Consider the following 17799-nt stretch of genomic DNA (forward strand, 5'->3'; position numbering starts at 1 on the left):
TTAAAGCGTGACCAGATCAAAGGATGACCAATTAAGATAATTTGAGGCTGATCTATCTCTATCTCAATTGGGTGATTTATTATAATTAATAAAACATTAATTATAACAAGATTGATAACTGGTAAATCAACCAAAAACAGCAAGGAAAATCTTACTAATCTTAGCCGATTTGTTAACTGGTGATATTGTATTAAACAAGTTATTTAACACAAAATTGATAACTTTGATCTATATTATGATTCGTAAGAGATCAATTAGCTGATGCAGCCTTACAAACAATGATATGGATGGATAACTAACTTATATTATAGCTCATAAAAGATTAATCAGTTGATGCTGCTTTACAAGTACAATACAAGTCATGACGGTACTCACAAGCAAGTTGGAGGTCAATTAGTCGATACAACCCTTTTTGCTGAAGAACTCACCAAGATCTATAGTACTCCTACTCCTAATGTGATGGCAAAAGCTAGAAAGATTGTATTGATTGATTGTTCGTGTCCTTGTACAATAACCGAGGTCTAATATTTATACCCAAAACGTAAATATGAATCATATTCAAACACGACCCATTATAATTCTTCGAATAAAAGAAAACTTCCTAACTTAACAATAATTTGGACCCTAAATTTTCCTTATTTGTAGAGTCCAACACACCTTTCTATCATCATTCAAGCATAGCCCATGGACGCCGTCTGCTGACGTCATCTATAAAATAGCCGAATCTGATATCGCATCCAAACCAGCTCATACCGATTCACATCTAATCGATTCCTTGACACAATCTTGGAAGCTTTGAGTTCCCGCATTCTTTCTTTCCAAATTTTGGTGTAAACAGTAACATATAGAATTATACGTACAATATATTGAATATCAAGTACAAGAGTATGATATTACAATATCAATGAGTTGGTACAACTTAACAACAATATAAATAAATTTGTACAACTCTCAAGCACACTTAATAATACAACCCAAAACAATTATATGTTTGTATGACTCAAACTATTACAACATTTATCAAGTGAGATATCAAATGTTGGACCGAGATTAGTCCAAATCTCCAAACATGTCTCCAGAACCAAAGTCTAGGAGCATGTTGTCTGTCGATGGAAGATTCTCTTCAATGTTAAGAGAATTGTTGCTCACTTGTTCTTTACGGGCCTGATTGGAAGAACCCTCTTTCGGGACAGCCTCAGATGCAAGATTGAAGTGTGCCTCATATCTTGTGTCTCCTGCTAGCTTGACCTCTTTTAAGGACTTTTGGTACAAAGCAACCAGATGCTTAGGTGCATAGCAATTCTTGGCAAAATACGAAAAATCTCCACATCTATAACACTTATTGTCATTTTTGGATTTCGCATTGTCCCTCTTCCTCTTGTTTGAATTAGGCCTTTGTCTCCTGTTGTGTTTGTGTTTACCAGTTTTGTTCTTTGGAAAAAATCCATTGAACTTATTCCTAGTATTTTTTTGTACGTTGTGAACCTCAGGCAGAGGCGCCGAACCAACAGGGCACTTATGATGATTCTTCGGAAGAAGTTCATCATGTTTTTCTGCCTAAGTCAGTGTATGAATAAGCTAGGAATAAAGTTGGTAATTATGAGCCCTATATTGCTGTTGCAATACTCTATCAGAAGGAAGCATATTAGAGAGTGTTTTCTCTATCTTGTCTGCATCTGTTGGCTCTTTCTCACAAAACTTTGACTTAGAACAAATCCTATGAACAACGTGATTATAGTCTGCCACAGCTTCGAAATCTTAGAGACGTAAATGATTCCATTCATGATTGGCCTCAGGCCAAATAAGTTCTTTTTGCTGCTCATATCGCTCTTTAAGAGCGACCCATAATTCGTGAGGATTTTCAATCATAAGATATTCAGATTTAAGGTCCTTATGAATATAAAACCGTAGCAAAGCCAAAGCAGTATGGGTATGCTTATCTTGCAGGACAACCCTAGTTTGGGGTTCCTAAATTGTAGCCAAAAGACTACGAGATGCAAGCGCTATCTTGATATCAGAAGCCCATATAGGGTAATTGCTACCATTTGACGCGAGTTCCTCAAACTCCTTAGTGGCTATGATCCTACGTGGACAACTATGGATTAATTAATTTACCGTATGGTAAATTAAAATCAACATGGTAAAGTTTAAATGCAATATTTTTTTTAAATTTATATCTTATCATAGTTTTGGAGTGATGTAGGTAATCATAAATTTTAATATACACAAGGTAGATAGTCTCTATGTCAAAGACAAAGAGTAGATCTTTATGGTGGGCAAATATATTATTGCCTAAGCATGGTCTCTGGGCAGGATAATTCACGAGTGAATTAAACGCAGCCATTGCTTAGGTCTCTACCATCTTGTGTAATAGCAAAATAATATGATGAAAATGGTAATCATTGCGTGGATGTAGACCATTTATAACAATCCAAAACCATTATTTTGGGTAAAAACACAGTGTAGGTAATCATCAAGTCTCAGAGGAACATGATGTAGACCTCTCAGTAACGGATGATTTAATCACTGCTATGGCATGGTCTCTAGGCAGGATAATTCACAAGGAATTAAGCGCAGCCAATGCCATAGACTCCATTACCTTGTGTTAATTAACCAAAATAAATAAGATATATATTGCAATTTTAAACATACAGTAATCAAAGTATTCCAATTCTATGGATAACTTTGTTAAATTGCATCTAAGTCACTAGCTAATTTAACATGTATGTGGTGCAAAAGGGATTTGGGGGCACCAACATACCCAATTCTATTATAAAATTACAAATGCAACATGTATGTTGGTGCAAAATGACCGATGTGTATTCTCATTGATGAACTGTAGTGTATATATACAATAGGCAGTTGCCTTGTCAGTGACTCAGATGAAAAGGTGCCTATCTATTATGTCTACAGGGAACCGTCTGCTAATGACGAGATTAACAATTTGATCACTTAATTAATTAATCTCAACAGTACTATACCCTTGATCCGCCAATCATTTTTCACCCTCTTTATCATGACTCTTAACATAACTGCGACAATATTAAAAAGGAGCATAAAAGGAATCTCCACAATATTATATATATCTGTTTGTCTGTTTTTAAATTGTGAAAACGGAACTCAAATTCAAATAAAATGGAAAAAATATTTTTTAAACAGGGCCATCTTCTTTAATCCTTTAATGGAGGTAGGCACCTTTTAACGACCGCCACCATTAAATCATATCGTGGAGACACCAACTGGGACTAGAGGTCTCCTCCTGCAAAAGCCTACGGCTCTAGCCATTGGGCAGGGGACTTTAGTCTTGGTTGGTGGCTCCAACCGGGACTAATCCTACCTTTAATCCTGAGCTCAAATATGTCCGGGACTAAAGCCAAAAACTGAAAGTCTGATCTCTACTAATGATATTATGGCCGCCTACGTTAATATGGTTAATGGAGGCGGCCAGGGCGCCCGCCTCCGTAAAGCGCCATTAACGCTGGCACTTAATTGGAGGGTGACGCCCTGTGTCTGCCTCTGTTGTTAACGTAGGCACTAGTAGTGTTCATCACTCGCTTGAATAAGCACTAGCGACTGATGCTAGTCCGTTAGGCAGACACGACTCAACCTCCAATTTAGGCTTGATCCACTCCATGCGACGCCATCTAAGGTCTTGTTTGGATACACTTGTATTATGCATGAATTGTGATGAAACTTATTTTATTTTTCATCTCAATGGACTCCTACGCAGGTGGATTGAGATAACGAGTGCATCAAACAAGCCCTAATGCATGAGTTAATCCACGCTAGCCAGGCACGACCCTAGCCCGGTAGTGCGTGAGTTGGGCCGCCTAGTGCGACTCCCTCGCCGTGGCCCAGCTTCACGTTCATTGCTTAACTCTGATACAGTTAATTATCAAGGTTCACTAATTCTTTTGGAGACAGTAAAAATCTGTAACTCAAGTCATCGTGGAGTCGTGGAGTTAGTTATCACTAACTCAAATCAGTGTGGAGTTAGTTATTCATGTATCAAGGGCTAGTATGTCTGATGATTATGACAAAAGGCCTCTCTTGATTTTCCTCATCGTTCTATTATCTTTGATTGCACAGGTACATAAGTACATGATGCACATTTATTTATATCAGACTGGATAACAAACTACTTAAGATCTAGTTTCATGGTTTGATCGATTAGACTACGGACTGAAATTACATTAATAATTTGGTGGTACAAATATTTATTTCGTAGTGATAGTGATGGTCAGGAGTTCAAAGCCTATATATTGTGTTGTTTTTATTCTTTTTTTATTATTTATATAATACTTGTTTATATTTTCACATTTACATTTAGTTGAACGTGAACAATAAAAATAATAGAATGGAAGCATGTTTTGTTGAATGTGATAAATAAGAATGGAAAACGAAACCGTAACCAAACGTAATCGGTACTGGAGAAAAAAGAAAAAAGAAATTAAAAAAGGCATGAAAAAAACATCCGAACAGGAAAGGTAATTAGAAAAAGTGTACGATCGACAAGGACTCAGCTTGTCTTCCTGACGCACAGGATCTCAACCGACAAGGACAGCTCTTTCTGATCCACAGGGTCTCAACGTTTTTGGAAAAAAACAGATTTTTTTTTTTAAAAAAAAAACTAAAACTACAGAACTCGTTGTGGTTTAATATTAGAATAGATTTCTACTCTTATACTTTTCTATTTGGATTCTGATTAAGATAAAAAAAACTGAAACTACAAAACTCGCTGTGGTTTAATATTAGAATAGATTTCTAATCTTATCCTTTTCTATTTGGATTCCGACTAAGACATACACCGTATTTGGATTAGAATTCCTAGCTATCTAGGTTACCTTAAGAAGTCTTGCATATGTCATATAAAACAGGACGGTTGTAGCCTACATAGTCGAACAGAGACCACATTCACATAGTTAGAGAGGGCCGGACAAAAAAAAAAATGGGAGAGAAATTTTGCCTCTTTAATATTAGGTATAGATATAGATACAGAAATACAGCTATGTATATACTACTATATATACTAGTAGCTGTCGGACTTGCAGGGCTGTGGCTCCGCCACTGCTTAACATGTCTACGACAATATTAAAAAGGAGCATAAAAGGGATCTGCACAATATTTTATATTTGTTTGTCTGTATTTAACTTGTGAAAGAGAATTCAAATTGAAATAAAATGGCAAATTTTTTTAAACACGGCATATTAAATAGGGCCATCTCCGTTAATCCTTTAACGGAGGCGGGTGCCTTCTAACGACCGCCTTCGTTAAAGCATATTAACGTAAGCCGCCTACGTTAATATGGTTCACCGAGGCGGCCGTGGCGCCCGCCTCCGTAAAGCGCCATTAATGTATACACTTAATCGGAGGCGGATGCCCTGTCCGCCTCTGTCAAGCCATTTTGACCGCCTGCTTTAACGTAGGCACTAGTAGTGTTCATAACTCACTTGAATAAGTACTAGCGATTGATGGCAGTCCGTCGGGCATGCACGACTCAACCTCCTATTTAGGTTTGATCCAGGCCACGCGACACCATCCAAGGTCTTGTTTGGATACACTCGTATTTTGAGTGAATTGAGATGAAACTTATTTTAATTTTCATCTTCATCTCAATGCACTCCAACAGAGGTAGATTGAGATAACAAGTGTATCCGAATAAATGAGTTGATCCACGCTAGCCAGACATGACCCTAGCCCGGTAGTGCATGAGTTGGGCTAGGCCACCTAGTGCGACTTCCTCGCTGTGTCCCAGTTTCGCGTTCATTGCTTAACTCTATGATACAGGGTTAGGATCATCCTTTTTGAGCAATGCTAACATAGCTCACCATAAAGTCGTCGAAGCAGAGCAGCAACCTCATGCTGCCGTAGCCGTTGCAATACTCCCCTGCACACGCATTGGGCAGGCCCTCCCTCCGTCTTCGACGCCAGGAGACCCTCCTCATCGTGTAGGAGCAACAGTGCTTTGCTATCGATGCCAGGGAGAACAAGGCTGCAGCTGCACGTCAGCTCCTGCACTCTCAGGACTACGGTCCATGGAGATGTCGCACTCCTGTTAGGCGACTTTGTGGCTTGGAGTTGTTGTTGATTGGGCTGCGACCTGCCCTGCATGCGCTTCCGGCATCGGTAGCAAAACACCAGAAAGTACAGCCGCCTTCACAGCAAGCGAAAGTAGAGCGCTGTCCCAAAATGAATTAAGAGACCAGAAAAACCAACCTTCCACCATCCTTTGGTCGTCAAGCAGAGGACAGAGGAGGCCCCTCGTTCTAGACCTTTGGCTTGGCCGTGCGCGGGACGAGGGCAGAGACACAGAGAGACATAACCATAGGGGGACGGTCCCTTGCGCTGCAGCCTGGTAGTCGTTCATTCCGACGCGAAGCCGCCAAGCCAAGTGCCAACTGCCGAATTAGGCGGGATAGGCACTACCGAGGGCACGACAGCCGTCAGCAGGAAGGGAAACTGAGATTTGGGAAGCAGGGCTCTGGTAGTCGGGTCCCTTAATTCGCACTGCGGGAGGTACGTATAGACATCAAGTAGCGCGTGTAATGTCCAACACAAACACAAGTCTGTGGAAGGCTCACCTGAAATCACAAGTGCACAACAGTGTACACACAAACTAGTAAGTTTTCCATAAAGACAAGGGAACTCTTTTTTTTGGGAAGACTACATAACATTAGGAGGAAAAGCAGCAGTACTATAAAGGGTACAAAAGAGACACGGTCGGAGAACTAGATTTGATGTTCTCAACAGTAGTAATTAAGACGATACAACAATCACCAATATTTAACTGCAATTTGGAATTGGTTGGACCTCGAGCGCCTATCATTCTCAGCCTTCATCTGCTCAAGTACTGTGTCGACGACTAGTGCATGATAGTCACCTTGACAGTCGAGCTTAACCTTTTTCAGGTTGGTCAAGTGTTCAATGCCAACGATGCTCCTCTCCGTCATGTCACAGTGAAGCATCTCAAGCATTTCCATCGATTCTTCCTCAAACCGAATAACTTTGGGTAGATAACCTCCAAGTATCAGGTCCCTGAGCACCGGAAATTTGTGGCTGGTGCATGCAGCCAGCTCATCCCCGCTGTAGCAGTCCCAAAACAAGCACAATGTCTTCAGGTTGGGCAGCATACACAGGACGCCAAAGAGCTCATCACCGGTAAGGGTTGTATCCAGAGTAGTAAAACTAACAAGATGTGTGAGTGACCCGATCCAGCTGGGCAATCCATTGGCAATGTCACCTGTGATCCAAAGGGTTTGGAGGAGTCGCGGTGGTGTTGGTAGGTCATGGAGAAAGTTCAGTATCTTGCCACCATTATTACTACTTCCATGTCGTCCGATACTGAGCCACCGCAGTGAGTGCATCTTACTTATGGACAGAGCAAGTTCTTTGAGAACCTCCTCATCAATGGCCTTGTTGATGTCGATGGATAAGTCTAACTCTTCTAGTTCCTCAAGTTCACCTACCTCTTGGGCAACTTTAGAGTCATTCCCAAGAGATACCCTACGCAGCAAATGTAGAACCTTCATTTTGTTGATTCCTCGGGGCATAGTCCAACAAGTTTCCCAATAATCATCCTTGTTGGAGATGAATATGTACTCAAGTTTCTCCAGCTTTGTGATTGTTTCTGGCAGCTCAGTAAGAAGTGTGTCAGCTAGATCAAGCGTCTGTAAATGCTCTAGATTCTCGATCTGCCTAGGCACCTTGCTTATGTTTGTGGCCCTCAAGCTTAGGAACCTAAGTAGGTATAGATTGCAGGCATACCTTACATGCTTGTTTGTTACTCCCTCACAGTCTTCTAGGTCAAGCACCCTCAAGAGGACGAAGTTGCATAGCGTTTTTAGGAGCTTGTCTTGCCCATGGAGCTGGAACATGCTCAGTGATCGAACATGTTGTATGTTCAAATTATCCTTGACTCGGCGGCCTTCAACATTTCTCTTTGCTACAGAATCTACACTTTCTACGTCAGCATGGATGGAGAGGCGACGGATCTTGTCATACAACATCCCCTTATACTGCCCTCCATGCAGGCTAAGAAAGTTAGCTTCCAAGGACTTGGACACCATGACCTCAAGAAGCATGTCATGCACCCTGTATGTTTGCTCCCTCCAGGCATAACCACCAAAATGGCCTGCTTCTTCAATCATGTTCCTACTTAAGAGTTCGTCCAAGTAAGACTCTGCAACCTCCCACATAGTCAACCCCCGCTTTTGATGAACCAATCCTTCAGCCATCCATCTGCTCAATAGTCGGTGCTTTCTGATCACATAGTCCTCTGGAAAAATGCTAAAGTACATCATGCAACCCTTGAGCTCATGTGGGAGGTGATTGTAGCTAAGTGTGACTATATGCTTCATCCCCTCAAGGGTAGGGTGGATCTCCATTTGAGAACCAAGTGATTTGCAGACTCTATCCCACTTATCTTTGCCTCCTGGTGATTTGTACCCTACCAAAACACTAGCAATGCTGATAATGGCCATTGGCAGCCCACCGCATTTTTTCAAGATGTCGCTCATTACATCTTCAAACTCCTTGGGGTAAGCGACATCCATGGAGCCAAACACTCTACTGACGAACAACTTCTTGGAATCTTCAAGCTTAAGGGGTTCCATTTTATGAATGCAAAGGCCACTAAAACTAGCAGGACTGCATGCATTGGCCACTGTTTCTATCCGAGTGGTCAAGATGATTCTACTGCTCTTGTTGTTCTCTGGTAGCTTGGATTGGATTGGCTCCCATGCTCGCACACTCCAAACATCATCAATCACTATGAGGTACCTGGTTTAAGCATATGTAATATAGTTAGTTTAGCCATATATCCATAAGGCAATTTATGACCCCTCATGTGCAAAATGTATGAAAATGTTTATGTGCAGTCTCTTTATTTTTGCAGAACAAGGTTACAAGAGTGGGAAGTGCAATTATTATTATTTCTTATACTAGTCTATCAACTCATGCTCTATACATAATAGAAGAGTGGGAAGTGTTAGAAATTCATAGATAAGTTTAGGGCGCATCTATTCAAACTACTTGCATTTTTCCTCTCAAATTCTTCGTGTTCTAACACGGTATTTATATAGATATTTTCTTATCTTTTCCTAGTTGTGATAGATTTTAGTTTCCAATTATACTTACTATATACTTTTTAATACCCATTCATTGTTTTCCACATTCACTACTATAGAAAAGATTTTGCGAGACAGTGCCATTTTATTATCTGAGGCGGGCGGGCTAGATGGTCGCCTCCGTTAATAGGTGGCAGGGCCGCCGCCCGAGCACCTGCCTCTTGGTTAATGCTCAACAGAGGCGAGCAGCATTAAGCATCCGCCTCTGTTAATCCATTAACCGAAGCAGGCAACTTAAGACGTCTTTCTCCATTAATCGTTTATTTTCGGAGGCGGTCGTTTTTTTTCGGAGGCGGTCGTTCTAAGGGTCCGCCTACGTAAATCCATTTACGGAGGCGGGTGCCTTAAGATGTATGCCTCGATTAATGATTGCAACAAAAAATAATTCATAACTTTTTCATATGAACTTGGATGAAGGCAAATTTTATATCAAAATTGTAGCTCTCGACAAGATCTACAACTTTGTAGTTGAAAAGTTTTTGAATTGAAATTGTTTAGGGTCCCAAAGCATTGATGTAAATGCACAGATTTTGAAATTTGAAATTTAAAATTGTCAAATGATCTTGGATGTTGACATGGTCTATACAAAAGTTAAAGTTCTCAATAGAATCTACAACTTTGTAGTTGAAAAGTTTTTAATTTGAAGATATTTAGAGTCCCAAATACGCGTTCGAATGTTATAGATTTTAAAATTTAAAATTTAGAATTCCTAAACGATCCCAAATGTTCACATAGTTAATACCAAAGTTCTAGTGGCCGACCCAATCTACATGTTTGATATTGACAAGTTTCTGATTTAAAGTCATCTAGAGTCTCAAATATGTGTCTGACAAGTTTCTGACAAGTTTTTTGGATTTTCTGGAGAATATTAACGGAGGTCCGTTAATTGATTCCGCCTGAGGTGGGCAAAGCAACCGCCCCCGTTAATCTGCATTAACGGAGGCGTTTGATTGGAAGCGGTTGCAATGCCCGTCTCCGTTAATCGATCCCGTCCGCCTCTAGCAAGTTTTCTATAGTGGTGATTGCCACATGTCTCTATGTGTATTTGACATATACTTAGCTAAAACCTTAGTTTCAACTAATATGCTTGACCTAGAAACAGATATGTGACCATTGTTTCTTATACAAATATGTATACAAGGTCATGTTTGTCACGACTTCAACTCCTTGCTATAGTGCGTGGAGAAACCAGAGCTGGTCACTACGTGAAAAACGGTTTTTAGCAACAGAACAAATTTTTTTAGGAGTGGCTGGTGATGGAGCTACCCCTACAGTGACGTACTCGGAATCCAAGAGACCAGCCGCCCCTACAAATGAAACAGCAGGGGCGGCTGGTGATACGAGCCGCCCCTACAAATGGGTCTGATTTGTAGGGGCGGCTCACTCACCAGCCGCCCCCGGAGTTGATATTTGTAGGGGTGCCTGGTGATTGAGCCGCCCCTACAAATGCCCTACCAGTTTTCCCCGCAAAAGCCAGCTGAGCGCGCGCTCCAATCGCTGGCTGTGACCCACATATCAGAGACAGCAGCGTGAAAAAAGAGCGCGCAATGGCGCACGAGGGGAAAAAATTTCCCATCCTTATCCTCTCACGCCGTCCCCCAACCAGTCGTCTCCCCGCCGCCCGCGCACTCGGACAAGGGCAGCAACCCACCCAAGCGGGCGCATCCGCCGCCGCCGCCGCCACCTCACCCCCTCCCGCATCCGCCGCCGTCGCGTCCTCGCGACCCGCGCGAAGCTGCCATTGCTGCGTCCTCCCGATCCGCGAGCCGCAGCCACCGCCACGTCCTCCTGAGTCCATACCCACGCGTAGCAGCCACCGCCGACCCTGCTCGCTAGATATGAGTGGTCGTGGTGCCGGGATGAAGGCGATGGCGCAGCAACGGTGCTCCAGCCTTCGGTGGTGCAGCAGCCATGGTGAGAAATCAATCTCTCTCTCTCTCTGCCAACTTCTTCCTCTCAGATCTACTCAGTCTCTCTCCTTCAATTAGCAGAGGACTTGTTACTTCGTCGCTGGGAACCGGGTGTGGTGGCCACGGCGACAGGACTCCTCCACGAAGAGTGACAGGCGAGGCTGCAATCCCCAGCAACCCAACCCCCCGAGTGAGCTCTAGTCCAATGGCGCTACAGCATAGGCAGGTTTCTGTGATTCTCACATAATCTATTGTTCAAATCTCTAGTGGTACTATGGATATTCAAATCCCAACCTGCGCAAGGTGCCCTCTCTCTTATCCTCTCTCAATCTCCCTCTTAGATCTGCTCTCTCTTTCCATTCCTTCAAAGGATCTATGTTCACAGTTGCATAAAAATGATGAGATCGATGTTTTGGTTTAGAATGGAATATGGTCGTGTTGATATTCTTGCTGCTATCTACTTTATTCTGCATAAAAAACAAAAATTAGGTCAATTTTTCCAGTATGTTTCTATGAAACTAACATCCTGTCATAGAACAACTCAATGATTTTGTGGAGGTAGTCTAACAACTTATGTCAAATATATTCCACCTTGTACTAATTTCTCAATCTCTTTGATATGTGCTGCATGCTGGGTTTGTATATTATTTAACAGAGTATCATGTGCTCCTGATATCTTAGGTTTCCGAGAATATTTGGAGCTGGAGTTCTACAACCATATCTATCATGTACAAGCATGCTCCCGTGCATGTATAAAATAATTTTTCCTCATTTCTTGTAATTAGCTCTTGTTGTTGCCTTTAAGTTTTAAGTACTTAATGTTACATGCCTACTCTGATATTGCAGTTTTACTAGACAATAGAATATTCAATTGTCTCTAGTCAATGTACTTAGCATGACTAGTTAGAGGAAATTTAAGTGATTCTGAATCTCTGATCATTGATTTATAGTTGTGGCATGTCAAAATTTTCTGCTCTGAAAATGTGGGTGAAATTTGGCGGCTCAACAGTAGGAGTCATATTTGGCTTTAAAACATTGTTGTTTTGCTTGTAATTCACACAGGCTTGTAGTTGTTTTTCCTAGATATTATTTCTTGTTTCTAATACATTGTTGCTTTGTTTGTAATTCACACAGGCTTGTAGTTGTTTTTCCTAGATGGGCTACACAGGGTACAATGCTTATTCATAGGATGCTAATTACGAGTCACATAGAATAAGTAATTTCAGGATAGTTGTTCGGAGATAGTTGATTTAGTAGTAGCATTTTGCGATTCAATGTTATCCAGTACGTTGTGATCAGATCAGCTTGAATTGGAGCCAAGCTTAATATTACTTTCTGATGCTTTCTCCAATTTAGATGTTCATTTTTGTGCTGCCACTGGCTGCATTTTCTTGATCCATGTGACATGCTAGATCTGTGAATGTGGAGCTGGGGTCCATGGATTTTGCACCAATACTACCTTTGCTTTGTATTTTATATGACAACTTCAGTGCTGCTGCTTTGAGTATTGTGCCTGAATGCTAATATATTTATAACTGTTTTGCTTAGTGCTCAATGCTCACTCTTAATTACTAGTTCTAACTTTTAAGTGCCACTTTCACTGCTACTGTGCCTGAGCCTTATTTTGTGTCCACTAACATGAATTGTTTTTCCTTTCAATTTACTGTACTTTAACTATACATCCAAATTAGCTAATTACTTTAATGTTGTACATGTCTGAATGATGGAGAGGACTATGACATGGGGGCTGCACAGGAGAAGACAACATCGACAGGATTAATATCAAGGTATGCCATGCTTCTACACTACTATAGGATGTAGCAACGGTGCATTTGTTAGAACAATATGTGTTCTTTATTCCTTGTTGACATCTAGCATCTCAAAAGAAGATAGCTATAATATATGATCTGATCCACTGGCTGCATAAGTGAACTCTGCATATAGGTTACAGTGTTAGTCAGACCTGGTAAAATGAACTCTTGCTTTCTCTTTTACAGATTCCATCTTATAGTAAATTTGTTTATACAATTGACTTTTGAAGCACTATTTCGGGTTGGCTTCTGAGTGTAAGTTTGTTAAATGTCTTCAAATTCAACACTACTTTTACCCTTTGCTGTTGTTATCTCTTTCTATTGGCTAAGTTAGTATTTCTGTTAAATTGGTTGATAATTTGTATGTGTCCCAAGATTTAGTTTTGCTTCATTAATTAGTCATTGTCTTGCATAGAGAAAACTGGAATAAGAGAGCTGCAGAACTGAGGTGTTACTTAGTTGTTTTTCCAAAAATATCTTTTTTAGAACAGCTTGGATCATCTGTAGTCTATAAGGCCTCAGATCAGAATGTGTGAAATTTAGCTACTCCTGCTTTTAGAGAGCTATTAACCTGTCAATGAATTCGACAACCTGATTTCTCAGCGATGCCAGAGTGACTTTCTAATGAATTTGAGAAATTCATTAGTAATGAGTCATTTGAGTAGCTCTTCCCCCCCCCCCCCCCCCCCCCCCCCCCCCATCGGTATGAAATGAAACTCTAACTCCACACCACTTGAATGACAACCATTTCTTGGACTTTTGTTTTAATTTTAAAAATATATTCTCACACAAGCATTAATTCCCATTCTGCAGCATATTACTTACAGTAGTCCAAGGAGTTCATCTAATAGCATCAAGGGTGATGCTGACAGGAGCTTCTTTGTTGAGCTTTGGGATGTTTCCGGACATGAGCGCTACAAAGACTGCCGTTCACTTTTTTATTCACAAATTAATGGTAGGTATTTTCTGCATCATTTTTCCTGCCAATAAAGTAATCCAATGCTGCATCTTTGCAGAAGTCATTTTTTTTTCTGTGCAGCTATTTAAACTGTGTAATATGAAACAATATCCCCTTTGAATGATATTTCATCTTCTCAGCTAGCCAACCATACTTGTATGAATATAGGGAAAGAAAAAACCATACATTTCTTGCATTTCTTATATGAACTTTGTTACATTTTGTTAAATCAGCGTGAAACTACCTGGCATGGTATGTCCACAATCTGAAACCTTATTGTCCAGTTTTGCCCAAGTTCCGTTTGATTTGTGCAGAACAAGAACTCGTCCTACTTCGTGGAGTGGATCCCGAACAACGTGAATTGTAAATTTAATTTTTTTTGGCGGAAAAATGATTTGTAGGTGTGGTTGGTACTGTAGCTGCCCCTACAAATCGATTTATAGGGGCGGCTGGTGTTCCCAGACCGCCCCTATAAATCGATTTGCAGGGGCGGCTACAGTACCAACCGCCCCTACAAATCGATTTGTAGGGGCGGTCTGGGAACCGCCCCTACAAATGCATGATTTATAGAGACGGTATGGTAGGGGCGGCTGGCCGAACCGCCCCTACAAATGCACTGTAGCCACCCCTGGAAATCATATTTGACGTAGTGGGTGAAGCCAAAAATATGGTTTTTAGTTTATTTTGATAAGAAAGATAAAATAACTTTTTGCTACATGGCCCAAGGAGGAGCTAGAGCCAAGCCGACCAGAGCTCCACCAAATGGGACCTTGGTGCGAATGGTGACTGACATCATGATTGTATTACTTAAGTTAGTTTGTTTCTATATTGAAGAAATCAGAGGTGCATATTGTATAAGCACATATATTAGTACTTTGGTATTTTATAAATGATAGATGTAGGTAGATGCAAATTTAGACAATTACTTTATGTTATTTTTCATAACCTAGACTAGAGGTTCCCTCATGCAAAAGCCTACGGCTCTGGCCGTTGGGCAGGTGACTTTAGTCCCGATTGGTTGCCCCAATCGGGACTAATCATCTCTTTGGTCCCGGGCCCAAATATGGCCGAGACTAAAGCCAAAAACCAATCCAAACGAAAAGTTTGTTCTCTACTGGTGTAACGACATTGCTATAGGTTACTTTAGGTTATTTACAACAATGGTTGGGCCGGTGATTTAAATGCAAATTTATGAGCCTATACTTTCATAGTGGCATAGATGCATGGTTAGTTAGGATCAAGATTAAGGGCTTGCCTTATATTATTTTCACAATGTCAGATGTGGTAATTAGAAAAACAGAATAGATCCAATAGTGACAATCATTACAGGAGTTGTACTTCTAATTAGGGTTAATGTGAACTTTTCAAAGGAAGACTATAATAGTAATAGATAGTGTAAATATGGTATCATTAGAACTACCATGGTCCGTGGGAAGTCACTTTTATCATTAGACGGTATAAATTGGAAGCTCCTTTAATTTAGAGGCACACCTAACAAAAACTACGTATTTCCTTCGTTCTAAATTATTAGTCGTTTTAACTTTTTTAGTGCATGTCTAGATACATAGCAAAATGGACGATAAAAAAAATCAAAGTGACTTATAATTTGAAACGGATGGAATATCTAGAAAGCCAAAACATCGTATAAATTGGAGCATAGGAGTACAGTAGTACCTTTTGTCCACGAGAAGCTCCTCGAGTCTTTTGGCTAGCCCGTTGTCATCCAGGTCGTCGATTGCACCCAGGGCAGCCTCTTCCTTGATGCCCCTGTCGTCAGCTCTTTCGGGCTTCACGACCTGCCGAAGAAGGTTCGTGAGCAACACCTTGAGGTCCCTGCTCGGCTCGAACGCCTGAGACACGGACACCATCCCCTGCCACGGGAACTCCGCTTCTAGCCGCCGGCACACCTCCATGGCCAGCGTCGTCTTGCCAAGGCCGCCGAACCCCACGATGGAGAAAACGGCCTTGCGTTCACCCTCGTCGCCAACCAGCGCCTTCAGCCGTGCAGCCAGTTTATCAGCCTGCTCCGCGATGCCGACCAGTCGGTGGCGGCGGTCGGCGTCGTTAGCTGGAGCGGACACTGTCATGGGGGCGGGTAGCAGAGGAGGGGAGCGGCGCAGCGCGTCACGGTTGACGCCGAACCGCGCCTGGCGCTCGCTGATGGCGAGGGTGCGGGCGCGAAGGGCTCTGATCTCACAGGCAAGGCGGCGGCGAGACGGGAGCGTCCCGAGCAGGCGTCCCAGCCAGGCGCGCACGCCGTCGGTGGGCCGGGACCTGATGCGCAGGGTGTAAAGGTCGATGCAGTCCTCCGCGTCGTAGGCAACCTCGCCCAGCTGCCTCATGCACACATGGAGGAAGCGGTCCACGGCCCCATCCTCTGCCTCGGACTGCATGATGAGGAGAGCATTGATGGCGTCTAGCTCGTCCCGCAGCTCAACAACTTGGCCGCCGACGCCACTGAGCTGCTGGTACTCTGAACTCAGCAGCTGCCCGGCGTTGCTCAGCAAGGTTTGGGCGCCCTCCATAGCCCTCTCTCTCCCCGTGTCCGTGTAATGTAACAAGAAAAGAGAAGAAGCGCTCAGCAGAGAAGCAGAGTGCCGCACAGCCGTCGGTTCAGTTGGGGTTGGGGAGAGATTTATGCTGCTGGTCTGGACACTGGAGGAGTAGTGGAGGTCACAGTCTCAGAGCTCGACCCCACGGAACCAAGAAATGGGGGCGAACTTCGCAAGACAAAGACCGCGTGGGCGTGGCGTGTTCGTCCCCGCATGGCGGCCGCGACTGGGGAAGGTGCCTCGAGCTCTGTGCCAGACGCCATGTGCGGCGCCTCGTTGATGAGGCTCTGTCACGTGAAACCGAATCTCGAGAGCATCTCCACGCGTTGAGAGGCTGCACCGACATAGGGTGAAAACCCCGGTGAGGAAACGCGGTCGATCCAGGGATCGAACCCGCCGTTCGCCCACTGCGAAGACGCACCGCCCGAGCTAGCGCTCGGCCTCGACGGGGACGAAGATTGGGTGACTTTTCTTCGGTAAGAGCGTGATTGGTTGGCTGCATGGAGGTCAAACTAGCCTCACGGCATGCAGTCTCTTACATTTTGATGCCTGCACAAGCGTCAGAGCCTGTCCCAGTTAGTGCAAAAGGCAACTCGGAGGCTGCATCTGTGGATACGTATTCTTTGGACATTCCTGGCGATACAGGCCCGTGGCATGTACACCATGCGCCAACTAGTGACTGGATTAGCGTATGATTAGTGTATATTAATGATATTAACATATTTCATAGGTTAATAAGATAAAGTAAGAACTATTAAAAAGTTTACTTGTACAAAATAAATATCTCAGTAACACATGTTTATCTACTTTTGTCTCATGCGGTGCGGGTAGCCAAATACTCTCTCTTTCAGCCAGCCTCAATACATACACCAACCAAATGTAATAGTTTTGCATGTGCTTATCCTGTCTTGTGGGAACGCCAGGCTAGGTCGCACTGCCAATCAATCAGGCCCAAAGTTACGCCTAACTTTTGCTGCAACATCTACGGTCCAGGTTAAATCGAAGGGTTGCAGCTGTTTTCATCCTGTTGATTGGCTTCTCTCCCGCCAGCCGTGGCTGCGTGGTCCATGGGAGGAAGGCGAGGGACGGGAGTACCACGGTGGAGGTGGCCTTGACACGGTCGGAGGCGACGGAAAGCGCGGCACGTGTTTCGCTGCAGCCATGCCCACCAGCCTCTCCTGCTCGGAGCCGGATTCACTAACTTTTCCTTCAGCGAATCACGGCTTAATAACTTTCTCTTCATCGCGTTCGTTCATTCTAAATCAAAGCAAGACACGCCGGAGACTTGGATTTTTCCACCAAAGCGAGTCAGACAAGCAATATCAAAGGGCTTTCTCGTGTGTCCTTCCTCTCACCCGCGACATGCTGCGGCGGACGGAGAAGGGCTGGCCACTACCGTGGAGTATAGCCGGCGAGGGATGACAGAAATCCGACAGAGGCGGC

At 43.0% G+C, this 17799-nt stretch overlaps 1 protein-coding gene and 1 long non-coding RNA gene across 2 annotated transcripts; one reads left to right on the plus strand and one right to left on the minus strand.

The window, feature by feature from the left end:
• Positions 1 to 6472: 6472 nt before the first annotated feature.
• Positions 6473 to 16481, minus strand: LOC136541238 (disease resistance protein Pik-2-like). Its single transcript, XM_066533006.1, has 2 exons — positions 15479 to 16481; positions 6473 to 8778 (listed from the first exon to the last, which is right to left on the minus strand). The coding sequence occupies exons 1-2, from the start codon at positions 16327 to 16329 to the stop codon at positions 6774 to 6776; spliced, it is 2856 nt and encodes a 951-aa protein (XP_066389103.1). The 5' UTR covers positions 16330 to 16481; the 3' UTR covers positions 6473 to 6773.
• LOC136541241 (uncharacterized) lies at positions 10832 to 14007 on the plus strand. Its single transcript, XR_010780271.1, has 6 exons — positions 10832 to 11039; positions 11117 to 11257; positions 11717 to 11785; positions 12767 to 12822; positions 13033 to 13101; positions 13660 to 14007. It is a non-coding gene; the product is annotated as an uncharacterized lncRNA (long non-coding RNA).
• Positions 16482 to 17799: the final 1318 nt, after the last annotated feature.

This window comes from Miscanthus floridulus, chromosome 3 (assembly GCF_019320115.1).
Source record: "Miscanthus floridulus cultivar M001 chromosome 3, ASM1932011v1, whole genome shotgun sequence".
In the NCBI taxonomy this organism is placed as follows: Eukaryota; Viridiplantae; Streptophyta; class Magnoliopsida; order Poales; family Poaceae; genus Miscanthus; species Miscanthus floridulus.